Below are 19,346 nucleotides of genomic sequence, written 5' to 3'. Positions count from 1 at the left end.
ATTTTGTCCCACAGAACTATTCTTAGTTTTTCTCTCATCTAATGACCACAACTGAGGGCTGTACAGGAAGCTTTATCATGTCATCTCTTCCCTGTAGTATGACCTAGCCTGACAGATGAGAAGGAAGCTTCACACCCTCCCAACCCATGCTGTGTCTGTATCTTGCCACATCTATCCAGATCAAACCTGGGGTTTTAGAGCTCTGCCCAGCACTAAGACCATGGCTATACTGCCTGCCCCAAGAGCAGCCAAGTAGATACAGAGCAGCCACGATTCAAAATAAAACACATGCTTTTTTATCAAGTGTTGCAGAAGATTGTGGGAGAAATCTGGACAGAAGACTCTTCCCCCTTTTTCAGTTTCCTCTGTTACCATATCCATATGTGTGATGGCTTAGCAGCGTAAGGAACAAGGACTTAGGATTTAAATGCTGTATCATCCTGCCAGTGCTGTTTTAGTTTTCTCCTCTATGAGCCACTACCATGAGTTCTCTTGCAATAGTTTAACTTGCTATTCTGGGTAGCAGTCAACTTGTCAGGTGCCAAATGGTTGGTGGATTTCCATCTGACATCAGTTAACGTAATTCCTAATACCTTGCACAATAGCTTTGGAAGGAAGTGGAGTGGGCTCACATGTGTCATCAACATGCTCAGCACACTCCACTGCTACAGTCCAAAATGTTGCCAAGGCTTTGCCCCTTCCAGCAGAGGCATCATCACAGACCTTACACTATGCTTTCAAGCACCCTGTGGCAACCATTCAGTAAGTTTGTTCAGCTGTGAACTCACAATTTCTGGACTTCCTCTGCAGCACTGCACATTAATGTATTTTTAAAGTGCTGGAAAGTAGTCCAGATAGGGGTATTGAAAACAGTTGAAGTAAGCTACAGTAAGGTGAGGATAGAGTGGGATATTAATATGTTCCAAGCACTTCCACTCAGGTAACCTTTGTGTTTGGACACAGTTATGGCAGTAGAATCACTTAGTGATGTAGTGGCTACTGAAGCTCCTGACCAAGCAGTGTTTCATTCTGTTGGCAGCTGAACTCCTCACTTGAAGCTGGACCTTGTGGAGTTTGCCTTTAAATTAGCAATTTCTACCTTAACAATGATGATGATTGTAGAACGTGTCACACGGAAGCCAAACAGGAAGTGCAAGACAAGATTTTAATCATTAAAAGTTTCTTGATAACCTCTTATATACAGATAGTTATACACAGAGTGGTTCAGGAGTCTCTCATCTCTCAGAATGCTGCTGGTGAGGTTGGCTGGAAGCGTCTCTCTGCCTTTGCCATCTCAGATGGGATGCTCACATGGGCAATGCCAGTGGGTCAGTGAGGGGTACATCTTGTTCACAGGCTTTAGCTGGGCACTGAAAGGAGCCCATGTTCATCTGCTGTGTCCAGGATTTTACAGATGACTGGGGACTCCACCTTGAACAGAAGGGATGGAAGTGTTAAAGATCATTAAATCACTGATAAACATTTACAAGAGATTAATGACAAGAGGCACAGTGTTCTAGCATCATTCTACATTTTTTGCTTTTTCTTTCCAAGATTGACCTCTGTAGCATATTTAGAAGGTAACTACTGTAATTAGGAACCACCCTCCTCCCTCGGAGCAAATGCAGCTTCCAATGAATAGCCCCTGCAAGGGCGGGACTGTTTTAAACGTACTCCTGGAGATGTCCACTAGGGGGTGGCACCCGATCTTAGGGAATTGGAGCGTGTCTTTACATACCCCAAGGATGTATTGGCAAGAATGAGGCTCTAACATGTATATGGTCACAGCGTGAGGAGAATCCGATTCTTTACATCTGAAAACAGAAAAGATACTTTTGCATTGTGTAGCACATAACAAGCACAAAGCTCAACCATGTTATTCCCTCATATCTATGGCATTTTTATTAAGCTGACAGTCATGGCTTTATGAACAGAGGCTTTCACCTCTGACAGAGACAGAGACACCAGTTTACTAAAAAAGTTAACTTACTTCAATTTCACAGTCACCTGCCTTGGCTTGTCTGTTAGGTCGCAAACATCTCCGTTTCCATAGAAATGAGACACCATCCTGCCACAAAGGATTGGAGTGGAAAGGTTTGGAGATAATAAACAGAGTTCTTAAGCACACAGTGAACCTGTGTGATGCAGCATCTCATCATTCAGAGGTGATGGAGCACCTCTCCTTTGAAGACAGGCTGAGAGAGTTGGGGTTGTTCAGCCAAGAGAAGAGAAGGCTCCTGGGAAACCTTTTAACAGCCTTTCCAGTATTTGAAGGGTGCCTACAGGAAAGCTGGAGAGGGACTTTTTAAAGACATGTAGTGACAGAATGAGAGGTAATGGCTTCAAAATGGCTTTAAGCTAGACATTAGGAATAAATTCTTCACCATGAGGGTGGCAAGGCACTGGAATAGGTTACCCAGAGAAGGTGTGGAGATTCCAACCCTGGGAAGTGTTCAAAGCCAGGCCAGATGGGGCCTTGAGCAACCTGGTCTAGTAGGTGTCCCTGCCCACAGCAGAGGCTTGGAACTACATGATCTTTAATGTCCTTTCCAGCCCATTCTGTGATGTGTCACATATTTAACTGAAATACACAGAACAAAGATGTAGCATGCTGTACTTCAGTAACTGCAGAAGCAAACCATTGTTCACTACTAAAAGATTTTTCCTTGCATCTCCAAAGAATGGAATTACATGTTCTGATGTAGCATGTTGATTTGGGGGCGTGGAAATAAATTAATAATAATAGCATACTGTGCTTTTGACTTTATCTGTTGGCATCCTAACCACTCGGGCACTGCAGAAGTGGGCCCTGCACGACCATACCTGACTGTCCGAGTGCCATCCTCTCTAAGGTAGTAGGTTCGAGCAGCATTCTTCCGGGACCATTCGATGTGCTCCTCCCTGCTCCAGGTACCCACAACCACAGATGTCTTGCCACTTTCCTTATCCTAGGAAAAGAAAAGCTGATTGTTACACCTTGCAGGATATGGTAAACAGTGAGGATATTTTAATAGTGTGATAAACATAATTTCTAGAGCAAGTCTCCTACTGTCCACAGAACATGTCCTTGCCTTTGGGACAGACTGTGACTGATCTTGTCTTAGGATCAAGAGGGATATTGATGTTCTCTTCAGAACAGCCACACAGGCTGTATGAGCTGATAAAAGTGTCTGAATCACCACAGGGGCACTCCCACAAAACCCCATGGTTTTTCAGCCTCAATTATCACTGTGCTCTCTATGGCATGGTAGCTACATCCCCCCTGTATACTCTGCAGCAGTACATGGAGGATCTCTTTTATGAAATCCAGCTTCTTAAACCCAAGATGTTGATCAGTTGAACAACTATTTAAACATACCTCATGATACTGATGAACATATTTGCCGTAGCAGAATTCGTACTTCCACCAACCAACACCCTTAGGAAGAGGAGTAATTTGAGTGTTAAAACCAAGCCCCCAGACCAAATATAACACCCCAAAGCGACCATATCCCTTTCTCTCCACACCCTAACCAATGGTCTGTAAACCTCCATACCTATGAGAGATGTTGATTCAAGCTTTCCACTGAGAGAGAATCTCTTACTAGGCTAATTGACATAGGCAAGGGATGGAATAAATCAGTTTAATCAAAGACTTTTGGAAGAGCCACACAAAACCAAATTCTTTAAACTATTCATATGCTTCCTGACCTTTAAAGAAATACCTTCCTCTTTCAAAGAAAGAGGAAGCTTCAGACGCCTGATCTCTGCTGGCTGGTCTCTCAAGTTTGATGAGTCTTTTTTTCTTCTCATGTATCAATGCAGGGAAAGGCAATTATTTTAATAATGTAACTACCAGAAAAAACCCAAACTAAATACATAAAGCACCATGTGCAGTTATGAAGCAGCTAATTTGTTATGCACAGCTTTATTTCTCACCCCATGGAAGCAGTAGGAACCACTAAGAAATTCCTTTATAAGCTGGTCATCAGTCAATTTGGAGATGTGAGTGGTGCCCACAGTCAGTAGCTGATGGCTCCCAACAGCAACAGGCTTGTGAATTGCAGAAAATTTCTCCTCTTTTGGAGAATGTATTTCTTCCTGAAATTGAAGTATACACAAATAGGCCTCTTTAGGTTTTGTAAGTCCCTTGTGCAATCTTATCAATTGTATGAAGTTATTTGATACTAAATGAACTTGGCTGTGAGAAAAGTGTAAAATGGTTGTTTTCACTGTCTTCAGCATAGCTGAAAAAAAGATCCACAGTCAATAACTTAATACATTTCTAAGCTACAGAAGTTTCACATTAGTAGCCCAAGCCTACTTGCTTTGTTTTCCTTCCAAATGAGGTTAGAGATGAAGTCAACAATCTTAAAGACCATTCAAAAGACTGACATGGTCTTACAGAGGTGGGCAAGAGAACTTAATCCAGGGAACTGGAAGAGTTGTATGTGTAAAGAACATGGAAAATAAATATTTATCTATTTAAAATTCCACAAATCCTACCTCCTTCACCCTTCTAAAAGGCATCTTCAGCATTTCTTGCTGCTTCTCCAGCTGTTCTAGATTATGGGGTTTAAGCGGGGATCCAGGCAGAGACTGGCAAAAGATGTCATTCACAGGGGAAGCCCTGAACCTGGCCAAACAATACATCATTTAGTACGCCTTAAAGTAAAACCAGACTTTTTTATTGCTCTAAGCTTCAGGCTGAGCTGAGGTGCATATATTTTTCATACTGCATATACATCCATTATTCCTTTATCATCCTCTTCATGAGTTACACCTGCAAAAAGCATCTCATATCAGGAAAGCAAAAGCAAAAAGATGAAGCAGAGAGCGAGCTTTCCTCTTGATTTATACAGATGAAGGTCTCATTAAAACATAATAACCAAACACCAATACACTTTAACAGAGTAGTCTGCAATACCCAGTAGTAACTTGGTATAATCACCACTGTAGCTAAAACATTTCCTAAGCAGTAATGCATTAGATTAAATATACCCCATACCAAAGCAGCCTAGCTTTGCCTGAATGTTAAACAACCTTAAGACTAACAAACAAATACAGTAGACAAATGCTGTTTCTCACTGCCTGCATCCCTGTCCAAAATTCCTACCAATTTAAAGTCAATTTAAATCCAAGTAAGGACGACAACTAGAACTAGTGTATATACATTTGCTGACATAAGATGATGGGTGTAGAGGAGAAGTACTGGTGGCTGAAGTACAACTCAGAGCTGTTTCAAGAAGCTGACAGGAAAACTGCACTTCACTTAAAATGAGGTTTGTTTGGTGTAACCTCTGTTGTGCAGTGTTTCCAGCCTGCTGTCTCCACCCAGCTTTATTTACTAAGTAGGAGAATTAAGAGCTTGCTTGTTTATTTTCAGTATTTCCTGCTAGTGGCCAGGAAGTGTTTCACAGAAAGGAAAAGTATTTCCTTTTTTCCAAAGAAAAAATATTCCCTTTGGATAGAGGCAGCAGATCAAGATATTATCCTCAAACAATAGAACAGTTACCCTGTGTGCTTTTTATGTTCCTGCTGATAGAGGAGCTAAAGTGACTCATGTAGTAAACATACGGTAGTGCAAGAACTAAGTGCCACAGATAACACAGTATTACCAGACCCACCTACATGAGAACATTTGTAATTGATACTAAATATTTAACCACATCATCACATATCTACTCCAGCTGGCAAGTGTTTATAAAATGGACAATTGAGGGTTTTTTCCTTTAGACCTTGCTGCCTCTTTCAGAACACTGATTAAATGCTCACTTGTGCTGACATCTGTGTATGTGGGGATTCTGAACTCTTGTCCCTTAATTCCCTCTTCATTTGTATGTCCTCTTCCATTTGCAGTTCTGTCTACAACCTTGAAAGGTCAAAAGCTTGTAGTACTGAGACTATGGATACCCCTTAGATGCATGGTACAATTCACCAGAAAAAAAAGGCACAAAAGGAATCCTAAACTTGACTGTTGAAAAGTAATACTGAAATTGTGAATTCTTCATGTGAAGATGACTTGTAGAGCTGAAGGTAAGGCAATAAAGCAGGACAGAGACAGATGGGAGCTCCTTAAAATGGGAGTAATGCCTAAGTAAATGCTAAGGTTATGGCTGAAGGGTGTGCTTCGTTTTCATAAATTAGAGAAGCTGAAGTCTGTGCACACAAATAATGGACATCTGCAGTCTTTCAATACCACAAGGATGATCCTCCAAGACCCTGAAATCATAAACTAAGAGGAGACTGAGAGTTCTCAATCTGTCTGCAGCCTATAGTGTGTGCTTCTGCAGAATGACAGGGCTAGAAACATACCTGTTGAAAACAGTGATACTCCCTAGCTGCTTCTTATAGGGGATCAATTCCTGGAGACATACAAAATGCAAATGTTGTGCAACTTAACTTGAAAAATTAAGACTTGGCAAAACTGCACTTGCCAAAGTATGTACACACAAGTGTCACAGCTCTCTGTCAGAAACCACAGTTGGATATCTCGCTTGCGTGGAAACAGATGAAAATGTGATGTTAGCCAAAATGTGAGTACCATACCTGTATTTAGGATGGCTGCATAACAGGGGTGTCAATATAACCACTTCGTATTCGCAGGTTGTAACTTCTGCCACTGAAAGAATTTCATGTTTAGCTTCTGGGTGACAGATGTAGATCACTGTACTTGACCTGGGTAGGTTCTGCCTCAGGCTACAAGGTGTGCCATTTCCCATCTCTACAGGATAGTACGGGGTCATTTGCCCCTCTATATTTTTTGTAGGTATCTAGATGAAAGAAAGTGTAAGTTAAGAATCACAGTAAATCTCTGTGACTTCAGAAACAAACATGTACTGCACTGTACATAACCAGCACTACTGGATTGAAAAACAACCCCTGTACAGTTATTTGGTGGTTCTGCAACATCCAAGCATGTTCTGGTTTATTACCTCCAGCACAGCACTGCACAAAGCCACATGAGCTCTGGTTGCAGAAGCAGCTGGTTGCTCTTCATGAGCTGCCTGACATTTCAGTTCTAAGAACCATGAGCACCATGCCAGCCATGCTCACCCTGTAGTCTAGGAGACAGGGAGATACGTGTAGCTCTACCAGACTGCTCAGGGCTGTCCAGGCACACTGCCTTCCTGGTTTTAACCAAAATGGTGAAAGTCTCTCTCATGGCTCCTGTTCTGGAAGCAGCTAAAGTTCCTGGGTGCCTAAAGTTCTGTTTGTGTAAATGCCATGTTGGAACCTACAACCTAGACCTTCTTCTACTTGTCTAAAAGTTTTCAACAAGCAAAAATCAGGCAGTGGTCAGGACACTAACCTGGGGACATGAGACCCTTCTATATCTCACATGCTTTGGTTTTTAAACCATGCCACCCTGCCATAGCTTTCTCCTCCTGAAAACAGTCCCATCAGTAATGAAGGGATGAAGGTAAAGAATGGACAGCCTGGCAGCTTAATTTCTCCTCAGCTTCCATTCATTCATCCCCTCTATACTTCAAAGATGAGAAATGAAGATGTATTCTGCTTGTGTATAAAATGACGGACAAAAAAGGTAACAACGTCTTCCCTTTCCATCTTCTTGAATGAAACAGCTGATCTTTCAGCTACACTACAAATAATTCAGTTTTCTTTAGTTTTCCTTTATTGGTAATTCCAAACTCCAACATCCTTCAGGTATTTCCATTGCTTTGCTATAAAATTGAGGTGGGGATAAAATTGAGATGCTATAAAATGCTATAAAATTGAGATTTGCTATAAAATGGAGATTTGGGGCCTAAACAAACAGAAGAAGGAAGCACAGCTGCAAAAAGTTTCAGGGATTTTGTGCTGTAGGATTTTGTTCAGCATTTTTTTCCTACACAAAATCCACTAGTGTCATTAAGGGAGCCAGAATCTCTGATGTAGCTGGAAAAAATAACTACCACTAGATCATAATGTGACTTTGTGGTTATGTGTATAAAGGTGAATACATAGTTCATCTCATTTAAGTTTAAGATCAGTGTAACTTTAACAGAAATAAGTAGAAGGACAAGAAATGGGACTAGCTGGCCTGAATAAGCATTCTGACATGGGACTGATAATCAAAAGTGAGAACAGTGCAGCTCAGGAACAGAGCTTCATTTTTTTGATGCTTATTTTGCTTGGAACTTAATTACACCATCTCACCAAAATTGCCTCCACAGCAAAAATTAGAATAGATGTTTTTTACTTGCCTCTTTGGCACTCTCTTTTGAACTTTCCTTCTCTTCTTGATCTAGGGAATAATTGAGAATGAGGTAAGCATAAAATCTCAGAACTTGAAATAAAATGAAGTTATGTACAGAGAAATTGTTGGTTTGTTTGCTAGCACTTTGTGTACACGCTGCTGAGTCAGTTTCATGAACTTGCAGGTGCAAAAGAGGAAAGAAAGGAAATTAAAAAATTTATCTGACATGCAGAGCAAACAGAACAAAACACAAGTTAGCATCCACCTAAATCAATTTTCTAGTGGAAGGACAGGTCCAATTCTGCCCTAGCACAACAGGAAGGCCAGGAGCACATCACTGATGCTATTCTGCAAGGGGTAGCGGACTGCCTCTTCAAAGGGAGTGAATTTCAGGCTGGGACAGTAAGCAGCCAAGTACTTCAGCCCACCTCAGTAAGCAGCCTCAGAGGGTATACTTGTTGTTCTTAAGAAAAGTAGTGTGAATTGCTGTACAGGAAGTGTAGCAAGAATACACTCTGCCACCTAAGCAGAAAGGACAGGGGTCAACATCCCAAGACTCCAGTAAGATAGTCTGAAATACCATCAGATGTCAACTTCAGCTTTTATCCCCAAAATAGAATTGGTAACTCAAATTAAGTGTTTTGTTTCCTTAACATCTGAGAAGAATTGGGTATCTCTACACAGAATTAATGAGCACAAATGAGCACTCTAACTCACTAATGAAGAAATGACAAACAATGCAGTTTCTGAAGCCATGTTTCTTTTCAAGAGTCAGTTACCTAACTGAAAGCTGGAGGTAGGAATGCAAAAGAACGGGATTAACAGTGCTAAATCCCCTCCAAGACTGAGGTGTTCAAGTTCATCACTTTTAGAAAAGTGGTGCCCACCTTTTACACGCTAGCCTGGAATGAAAGAAAACCACCTAGATGATGATTTTTCTATTGTTTCTATCAACACTGATGAGCACTTGGTCTGTGGATTTTTGGACTTCTTTGGACTAATGTACTGCCAAAATGCTCAAACAGGTAAGCAGATTTTGGCAGATACAGCCACAGAATTTCCAGCATCAACAGTAATTTGCAGGCAAATAAAATGGAAATGCTCAGAAAATTAGTTATCCTGAAGCGCCACTTGGATTTGGGGTCAGCTACCTAACTTCCACCAAAGTCTCACTTCAGTATTTCTGCAGATGTGCACCAAGATCCTTAAGATAATGAAGACTCTCAAACAGTCCCAAGGAACAAATCTACCTGCAAAGGCTGTGAATGTTTGGTTTTGCAGACTGTTTCATTAAATAAGAGCAGAGTCCAAGGTGTGCTACACACTCTGCCCTCTTGTGTATTCTTAAAGACACTTCTCCCCACCCAAAGAAAGAGTGGCAACTGGCTGCATCATCAAAGCCTGATCTGTCATATATTTGGGTTATTTCTTATATTATGTATTTTCTTTCCCTGACACTAATTATTAATTACTCCAATTACACAGCATGGCTGAATTGACAAGATGAATGCAAATTGAGTTGCTTAATGGAATTAATTGAAAATGTACTGTAAAAAATAAGTAATCTACAAAATTATGTTGTATTGCACTGGGAGTCAATTTTCCACAGCATATTTCTCAGGCAGTAATAGTAAGTAAAAAAAACCACCCCAAAACACATTAAAACCCCCAAACAACAACCAACCAAACCCTCCCCCCCTCCCCCAAACAAACACACCAACCCAAAAAACCTCACCAAAATTAAGATAGCATCCGCAAAATAAAATAGTCTGAAACAGACCTGGTTCTGACAATGGGTTCTTCATCATCATGTTTCCCAGATAATACTCCTGGATGTTTATCTTCTACAAGTAAAAAAAGTTAAAACAAATTTCAGTTGCTTTTGTCCATACTTTCAAGCATATAGGAATTGAAGAGGAGGACTTAAGCACGTATATGCCATTGGAAAAGGGGGTCGAGACAACTAAGTTGTAAGAAGCCTACCTGCCCTGTTTCCTTCTCCTCGTGATACTGACGGATGTGTTTTCCATGGCAGACCTCATAAGTCCAGTAAGATTCAATCTTGAAAAAAATACAAATTCTGTTTAGATATATTACTCAAAAAAACCCCACCCAGTAATTGCCCCAAATTTTGGCTTTTGCAGCAGTGAAATGCAGCCCATGCAGAGGTGCTTGGGCACTCTCAAAAAACAACAGCGTAGTGAATGGTCTCAGTGGTCCCCAGGAATTTTATCAACGTCAGGAATCCAGACATCTTCAACTACATAGAAACGTTAAGATATAGTCATGAAGCTGTAGAGGCCTTATTTTTGTACTGACTCAATACCTGAAGTTTCAGGCACATTATTATAGCATAATGGACTGGACTGTAAATTCTTGATTAGTGTGACTATTATCAACACAGAAGGAACATACCCTATATGAACAGCTGCTTTGCTTGAAAAGAGGTTCCAGCAATTCTCTTGGAGTAGGACCTTTATAGTCTTTTTCTTCTTCCTAGAACAGTAAGGGTATTTCATTATATTAAAATCTGCAGTAGTGTGGTTAGTTAGTATTCATTTGCAATAAGGGAAAAAAAAGAACACAAACGAAACAAGCACAACTAAAAATCTTATAACAAAATTTAAATGTACAAAACCTCAGTTCCTGCCCTGGAGGAGCTGTGTGGTGGTTAGAAAACACAGTAATTTAGTAAGAAGGGGCAAATAAAACTCACAAATCATACACCGTGTGAAAGGCACATTTACTGTGGAAGTTCTGCATAATTTTTGGTCAGTAAATGAGCATCCTATTGAAGAGATTTCCACACAAAGCTCTTCAGTACTGAAGATTTCGCACCTAGGCTGAAGCATTCTGTAGTGGCAGTCATTTAAAGGGTGAAAGCTATGTCAGAATGGAGGTGCCCAACGACAGGGGAGCAGATGACCGAGAATAAACCTCACCAAAGGTCTCCTCAGCCTACCTTCTCTTCTACAAAAACATTTATATACCTTTTTTAAAATTTAAACCCCACATTGTACATTCAGCTTTCCAATTAAGGAAGAAATGATAGAAAAGCTTGTATTATTGGTGGTAGAAGCACTGCTGAGATAGTATTTTCACATATGGCGATCGTGACAGCAGTGTTAACCTTTACAGTTGTTTACTGGCCTGAATTTGACAGTAATACTTGAAATAAAGAATAACCCAAACAGCTATAGACCTAGCAATAAAAAGAACATTACGGGAATGATGTGTTGCCAAACAAGGACTTCAGATTGCTCACACTGGCCCCACTTAATACAGAGCTAGTATGTCATACAAAGAGAAGGCATCTGCCACAAATGAGCTGATTTTCCTTTTACAGGAAAAGTCTTTTGTTTTGGAAGAAGAAACAAAAAGACCCAATAGAGACTTGTTTATAGTTACAAAAAATCCTTGACTGGACTTACCTCGTTGCCACTTGCTATCAGTGGAAGAATACATTTATATTTTTCTTTATCTACAGTGGTCATTATAATGTAGTTATCCTCTTTGTACAGGACACCAGTCGTAGGCTAAGAAAACAAACATCCTATGGATTAGTCAGGTGGAATTCTTAATGCTACTTGTTAAAAATATTCCTGAATTCTTTGATAACTCATAGAGCAAGTGGTGTAAATTTTAATTATATTACAAGACTGGGCTTCAGCATTTAAGCTTGAAGTAGCTTGCTAGTATTTGCTTGATTTCTCCCTTGCTTTGATCCTTCTACCTCCAGCCACATTTCCACACTCCTCCAGTTATCTGACTCCAGTTTACATCCATAACCATTACACTCTGGAGCCAGCCATGCACACGTTGACTTTTGGGGAGACTTCCCTGGGATTCTCCCAGATGCCAAGCTTAAGCTACGGCCTTGTCCTCCGGTCTGGTGCGTGTGTACTTACTGCTTGTCACCAGAGCCAACCCCAGGGTGCTATCTAAGGCAGGCACCACCAAGGATGTTCGGAGAACACCCCGAAGTGAAACACACCTTTCCGCGGGTCTTCTAAAACAACCGCCAAGTGTGAGGGGGGCTCTGCTGGCTGGACCTAACCCCTGCTGCCGAAGTTACCTACGAACAGTCCAGCTCCTGAGTGAGGGAGGCTGCAGAGGAGAAACCCTCGCACTTCCCTCCTATCCCCCTCACAACTCCCCTCACAACCCCGCCCCGGTACCGACCAGGCTGAACTTGGCGCCGGGCCAGTTCACCCTGAAGGGAATGTCGTCGCTGAGCTGCGGGAGAGCGCGGCCGCCCTCCACCACGGTAACTGCCGCCAGCAGCCCACAGAGCAGCGCCCGGGGGACGGCCGGGACGGACGCCCAGTGCCGGCAGCCCCTCATGCCGGCCGGCGGCTCCGGGGCAGGGCGGGCAGCGCCGCCGCCACGTCTGCTTCCGGCGGGGCGGAGCGGGACGCATCAACATCCGGGTCACCCTTTGCCTGAGGCGAGCGGCTGGGGGTGAGTATGGGCGCGGGGATGGCGGGAAGGCTAGCAGAGGCTGCTGTTTCTGTGTGGAAACCCCCACAAAAAGAGGGGTTGGCGGCGGCCCTGGGCTCGTTACAGCAGCAGTGGTGCCGGGGAGGGCTGCGGTGGCGACCTGGAGGTGTGGCGTGTTCCCGCCTACCTGCGTGAGGGGCAGAAGCCTTGTGGGAAACAGCTGCGGTCGCATTGATTCTGTAACCGGTTTAAAATGTTACTCTGTTGGCTTTTTAGAAAGCTACCAGGCTCTGTCGTTGTAGTATCTCCTTGCTCTGGGGGAGAACTCCTCGGTAGCTCCCCCCCACCCCGTATCTCTAGGCAGAAGCCGGTGGAATTTATCACCCCGTTACTGCAGAAATGGGCTTGGTAGCCTCCGGTGCTGGAACTGTATTTTTCACATCAGCAGAGCATACAGCGGGAGTGCTGAGGGTGTCTCTGGCTACACTGTGTTGTGTTTTCCTCTTTTTTCACAAGTTTTTACTGATAGAGTACTGCCGGCAAGGTTAATGTAAGTCTGGGAGACACACAGAAAAAGGTTAGGGACAGTATTTAATGTTGCAGTAAATATACTGAAGCACTTAATTTTATCTCCAATTCAAACTAAACTGTAAGTTCAGAGACGGCCAGAATGGAGACATGGAAGGAAGTAGAAAACTGGGTCGGGTGACTTTCTAATTAGTGATAGGGTGACATATGGGGATAGCAGTAATGTTCTTGCAACATACAGTGATTCTTAATAACACCCTAGTGAACAGAGTGGGCACTGAAATATACAGTGAGAGAAGTATATGAACGCAAAGGAAGGGGATGATACCAGGGAAAAAAAACAGTGGCAATGGAGAAAGATCGATGTGGATGATGTGTAGCTTGGTTTACAAAGTTTTGTTGCATTCTTCATCACTCTTTTGCAGGCAACTTGAACATTTAGATTGGGCAAAAGTATATGAGTTTGAACTGTGTAAGTAAATGTCTTGTAATCCCTTGGCTGACTTTTGCTTTGATCAGAACAATTTGCAGGTGGGTATAATACATGTGAGATAGCATAAAACCTTATGAAGTGGCTGCATGTGACAGTTTTAGGCTGTGCCTTTAAGAAAAGGACAGTTACTGAAGCACTCTAGCTGAATGCTTTGGTGTAAAACGGAAAGCAAAGATAGTTCTAAACGAATTTCATTGGTAGATCAGTGGGAATGTAACTTTAAGTTTTCAGTCTGTTTTAGCTCAGTCTGTTTCAGTCTGAGTCCGGACAGCTGTTTTGCTTTCTGTGCTTTGCACTGATCTTGGACTAAAGAGATAAGAAACTAATTCTTTTTCTTCCCTTAGCATATGCTTTGAACTAACAGAATTTTCCTAATAATTACTTTTCTCTCTAACCCTTTTTGGGAAAAAAGGAGGAAGGGGGAAAAGGGGTTTTTGGGGGGCCCTCCTCTATTGGGGTGCGGGGGGAAGTTTTCTGTGTTATGTTCTTTCCTGTATATTTTTGTATATACTATAAATACTGTATATTGTGTATATATTCACTGGCATTTCATTCTGCTTGTAAATATAGCCCTTCCATTTTGTTTCTCCGACTGAGACATGGATTCTGTGGGGGGGGAGAATTGAACTTTTCTCACTACCGCACTGCATCAGGTCTATTCAATACTTCTGTGCTTTGCTGCCATAATTTTCTTGATTCAGGGTGCCTTTCCAGCCCCCCCTCTTAAACTGATACTGAATTAGATATAGTTGTACTGAGAGAGGAATTATCTTCCAGTTGAAGCACATGCACAATGAGAGGAAGGCACCAGGAGGATACCTGCAGAGAAGACTTGAGTTGTAAAATACCAGAAGGATGCAGGCAAAATTTTGAGATAAAGGAGGGCAACAATTAAAAGGGAGCTACTTGAATAAAAAAGCTGGAGGAGCAAGGAGTGAGCATAAAGTTAGATTAATCAGGGCTGAAGTTAATAATCGAGTGTGTAGTCAGTGTTCAGCTTTTGTGGAAGACTGTTAGAGAAATCTAATTACTTTTAAAACAGCCTCTTTCTAATCTACACCACATAGTTAACAGTCAAGACACTGAACCCTGTTTGGGGCTTGCTATCCTGTTGTATTTTTACAGCTCCCCTGTCTGCCAGTTGGCAGCTTGGCTGAACAGTGGAAAATTGCCTCCTAAACACTTTGTTATGTAGCTGACAAGCACACACACACTGTTACAAATATCAGGAGTAGGTCAGATGGGGGAGCTGTATTGTTTGGGGTTTTTTCCACATTCTCAACTCCTTAATTTGAGTAAAGCCTGTATCTACATGTGTACCAGAAGGAATGAGAAGGGATATCAAGCAGAGTTAAGCATGATGAACTTCAGGAAATAAGGATATAAACCAGTGATATAATACGGATGGGGGATGCTGCAAGTAACTGTTGTTTTAGCTTTTAAGGCTATCACAAAATGGTAAAAGTTTTCTGCTTGTAAGGGGGGTAACATCTCTGTTTTGTGCAAACAAGTGTTGTTTTCTTATGCTTCTTAGCAAAACTGCCTGAAATGTTCTGGCTTGTGGAACTTCTTTTAAGGCTGTATGTTTTCTCTTTTTGAAAATTGTTCTACTGAATGTGTTAAACTGATTCTAAGAATTACCCAACATTCTTCTGCCCAACTAAGATGCCCTTTAGTTATCTTTGTGAAGGACTTCCATCAGATACAGGTTTCTAGAAAGCAGTTTAGACTAGAAGGAGAATGGTCTTTACCTACGCTTGTGAAAAAAAATAATGGTGGCTGAGTGGGCCACTTTTGGTAAGCAGAACTGGCACTGCGGGATGAACCGAACGCCGGGTTAAGGCGCCCGATGCCGACGCTCATCAGAGCCCAGAAAAGGTGTTGGTTGATCTAGACAGCAGGACAGTGGCCATGGAAGTTGGAATCCGCTAAGGAGTGTGTAACAACTCACCTGCCGAATCAACTAGCCCTGAAAATGGATGGCGCTGGAGCGTCGGGCCCATACCTGGCCGTCACCGGCAGTGTGAGGTTCTGGGCCCCTCAGTTTAGGAAGGAGGTTGACTTGCTGGAACGAGTCCAGAGAAGAGCAACAAAGTTGGTGAGGGGTTTGGAACATAAGCCCTACGAGGAGAGGCTGAGGGAGCTGGGGTTGCTTAGCCTGGAGAAGAGGAGACTCAGGGGTGACCTTATTACTCTCTACAACTACCTGAAGGGAGGTTGTAGACAGACGGATGTTGGTATCTTCTCCCAGGCGGCCAGTACCAGAACAAGAGGACACAGTCTCAGGCTGTGCCAGGGGAGATTCAGGCTAGATGTTAGGAAAAAGTTCTATACAGAAAGAGTGATTGCCCATTGGAATGGGCTGCCTGGGGAGGTGGTGGAGTCGCCATCACTGGAGGTTTTCAGGAGAAGACTTGATGGGGTGCTTGGTGCCGTGGGTTAGTTGTTTGGGTGGTGTTGGATTGGTTGATGGATGGACGCAATGATCTTGAAGGTCTCTTCCAACCTGGTTTATTCTATTCTATTCTATTCTATTGGGAGCATGAAAGTAAGGATAAAGATGTAGTGATACAAAAGTAAGGAAATCATTAACAGTTTGTCTATGTCATAAGGCTGTGACAGTTAGCTTTGGTTCATTTTATAGAAAATAGGGAACAGACAAATGGTTGAAGAGAATAATTACTATTTGGCATCCCAAAAGAAGCTGGTAATTACAGAATGTTTTGATTGCCTTTGGTGAACTTTCTATTAAGAATTGCAGATCTACTTACAGAAGTTTTGACACAAATTTTGTCAGTAGCAGTCCAAATGTGTTTTAAGTGTACCTGTTTCTAAACTAAGATGTTGCCTGTTTGGGTTATAGATCAATACACTCACAGAAGATGACTGCATATTTAGTGACTTGTTAATTGATCATACTAAGGAATATCAGGCATTACATAAGCTACATTTTAGTATCTGCTTTTTAATTTTCACTCGCATTACAGCACAATTAATTTAAACTGTCTTACTGCAGTCTTTGTATAAACTTGACTTTTCCCCCCTGCAATTTAAATACAGGAGTTCTATTTAGGAGATTCCAAAATAATTTAGATACATCAGCGTATGTACTGCTCTGTACTAATTCCCTTCAGCAGCACAGGAAGAGTCTGTCTTGATCAACTGCTGGGCAAGGTCTTTTCCCCTACAAATGGCCTTAGAAACTTTCCTGTCGGGTGACAGAAGGAAAGACCATTGCCACCTAGTACTGCATACTGCTGCTTTCACATGTGGAAGGGCAGAGGTCCATGCTGGCTGCTCGGACATTTTGAGTCTGTGGATCCCAGGCAGTAAAATCTGACAACATGGGTGAGGCCATTGTTTCCTCAGTTTGGAAACAAGTTTAGAGGTAGCTTCATGTCTTAGAATTATAGAATACTTTAGGTTGGAAGGGACCTTTAAAGGTCATTTAGTCCATCCCCCTGCAGTCAGCAGGGATCTTCAACTATGTCACATTGCGTCCCTGACCTGGAATGTTTCCAGGGATGGGGCATCTACCACTTTTCTGGGCAACCTTGGCCAGAGTCTCACCACCCACAGTATAAAAAGTTTGTTCCTTCTATGTAGTCTACAGCTCTCCTCTTCTAGTTTAAAACCATCACCCCTTGTTCTGTCACAACAGGCCCTATCAAAGCCTGTCCCCATCTCACTTATAGGCCCCTTTAAATACTGAGAAGCCACATTTAGTTCTCCCAGGATCCTTCTTCAGGCTGAACAATGCCAACTCTCAGCCTGTCCTCACAGGAGAGAAGTTCTAGCCCTCTGATCATTTTTATAGCCTATTCTGGACCTGTTCCAACAGGTTAATGTTCTTCTTGGATGGGGGGGCTGCATAGTTGGACTCAGTACTCCAGTTTGTAGTATGTGTCTGCTTGCATAATGAAACCATATCTGAAATCTCTGTAATTTATCACAAATTTAGATTTAGTTCTAACCAGCAGGAAAAAAAAATAAGCATGTATGGCACATAAAAAGTGTATGTTAATGTTTCAAATTTTTTTGTGTGTGTGTTGAGTAAGAGATCTGGAAGCATACTGGGCTTTTGATGGTGATTTAAGCTGTAGAAGAGTGGTGGCTCCAACCCCATATAACAAGGACAAATGCCTATTTCCAATGCTTTAAATAACTCCTAATGTCAACCCAGTTTAAGACTGCACAACAGTAGCTCTTGATTGTTGCTCTTCATTAGCTGTAACAGCATATCGTAAAAAGATGCAATTAGACACACATTGATATCCTGTGTTGGATGATAGGTTGGACATGATGATCTCGAAGGTCTCTTCCAACCTGGTCTATTCTATTCCACCACATTAATATCACACATTCATAAATGCAAATTGTACTGAGGTTATGTGCACAAACTGGAACATATCATGATACATATTATTGCCAAGTTTTCTGACCTGGAAAGTAAATGAACCAGTGACATCCTCAGTATAATCAGAGATACAGAATGTAGGACTGCACATAATCACAATGCCCCAGACAGTGCTTAAATAATTAGAGGGAATCATCACTGATTTTTTAAATTTTTTTTTTAATCATGATTGAGTGTAATTTTCCCCTGCCCTGTTCTAAGCAACAAGGATCTTTTTGAGGAAAGAACTGTAAAACAATGCAGAGTGGACACGCCATTATACGTATTTTAACACAACTCCAGCTCTGGGCATTTTAATGACAGTCGCTACATACAGACACTGGGAAGTTCTGAGCATACTCTTCTACTGTACAGCCCACTGGGTTACGTCAATCTTAAACCAGCACAGTGCAAGGGACAATCAAGAGCTTTGAAGGGTGTTCCATCAGTTTGCAGGTAGCTCATGTGTACCAATGGAAACTTGAGGCGTCTATACACATTATTATTTTGCTCCTGTGATTTACATCTGCAGTTTAGAGTAGTCCAAGTAATACCCTATCATGTATTCTTGAAATAGTGGCATTCAACTATTAATAGTAAACAGTGGCTTCTAAAAACTAACACCTTTTTTCTTCCCTCAATGAGTCTGTGCTTGAGACATACCTGAGACATATTAAGATTATAATGCAGCATGTAAAAAATTACAGCTTTCTGGGTTAAATATTTGTAGTGGTCTAATTATCTTGAATTTAGGTTTAAATTTTAATATCCTCTCAAATGTTTATTAACCTTCATTCTTGTTGGCTTTTGTAGGTGATTAAGGAAAATATTAGCAGCTTACTGTTTGACCTTTTTTCCCAGTTGTTGACACAAAATACAGGCTTTCAAGCTACTACCAAACACTTATACGTTCTCTGTAAGAAAAAATGTGATGTGACATGGTGTTGATATAGCACCTTTCCTATACGGACATACAAAAATATACTTTGTTAAAAGTTAACAAAAATAAATTACATTTTCTGAAAAGCAAGATAAGTTCTCCTTGGGACGGAAACTCCATTTGCCGATGTTCTTCCTAACGTAAGCACGCTAAACTGGTGGCTTCCAACCCTCTTTGGCTCTCCATCCAACACACCTAAGGTTATTGAAAAGAGCATTCCTTTCTTCATTACCTTTTGTCTGAATCCCTGAAACAGTGGTTGAAAGTTCCTGGCTCAAAATCTATCCTCAGAAATTGGTGAATTTAAGAGATGGGGTTACAACAGCACTAAAAGACAAGATGGGGATGTCTGAGCATTCTTGCTGTGCTG

At 41.7% G+C, this 19,346-nt stretch overlaps 1 protein-coding gene across 2 annotated transcripts; it reads right to left on the bottom strand.

The window, feature by feature from the left end:
* Positions 1–1,146: 1,146 nt before the first annotated feature.
* On the bottom strand, positions 1,147–12,594 carry ERLEC1 (endoplasmic reticulum lectin 1). Of its 2 annotated transcripts, XM_054180027.1 has the most exons (14): positions 12,362–12,592; positions 11,611–11,715; positions 10,595–10,675; positions 10,163–10,240; positions 9,960–10,023; positions 8,187–8,227; positions 6,529–6,752; positions 4,486–4,615; positions 3,919–4,080; positions 3,359–3,418; positions 2,824–2,948; positions 1,991–2,068; positions 1,739–1,814; positions 1,147–1,431 (listed from the first exon to the last, which is right to left on the bottom strand). In XM_054180027.1, the coding sequence occupies exons 1-14, from the start codon at positions 12,521–12,523 to the stop codon at positions 1,360–1,362; spliced, it is 1,458 nt and encodes a 485-aa protein (XP_054036002.1). In that variant the 5' UTR covers positions 12,524–12,592; the 3' UTR covers positions 1,147–1,359. The 2 variants fall into 2 exon arrangements, with proteins under 2 accessions (XP_054036002.1, XP_054036003.1); XM_054180028.1 differs by lacking the exon at positions 1,991–2,068 and having other exon boundaries at positions 12,362–12,594.
* Positions 12,595–19,346: the final 6,752 nt, after the last annotated feature.

This window comes from Dryobates pubescens, chromosome 3, assembly GCF_014839835.1.
Source record: "Dryobates pubescens isolate bDryPub1 chromosome 3, bDryPub1.pri, whole genome shotgun sequence".
NCBI lineage: Eukaryota > Metazoa > Chordata > Aves > Piciformes > Picidae > Dryobates > Dryobates pubescens.
The sequence above is the reverse complement of the archived record's forward strand: the minus strand, read 5'-3'. Positions and strand labels throughout refer to the sequence as shown.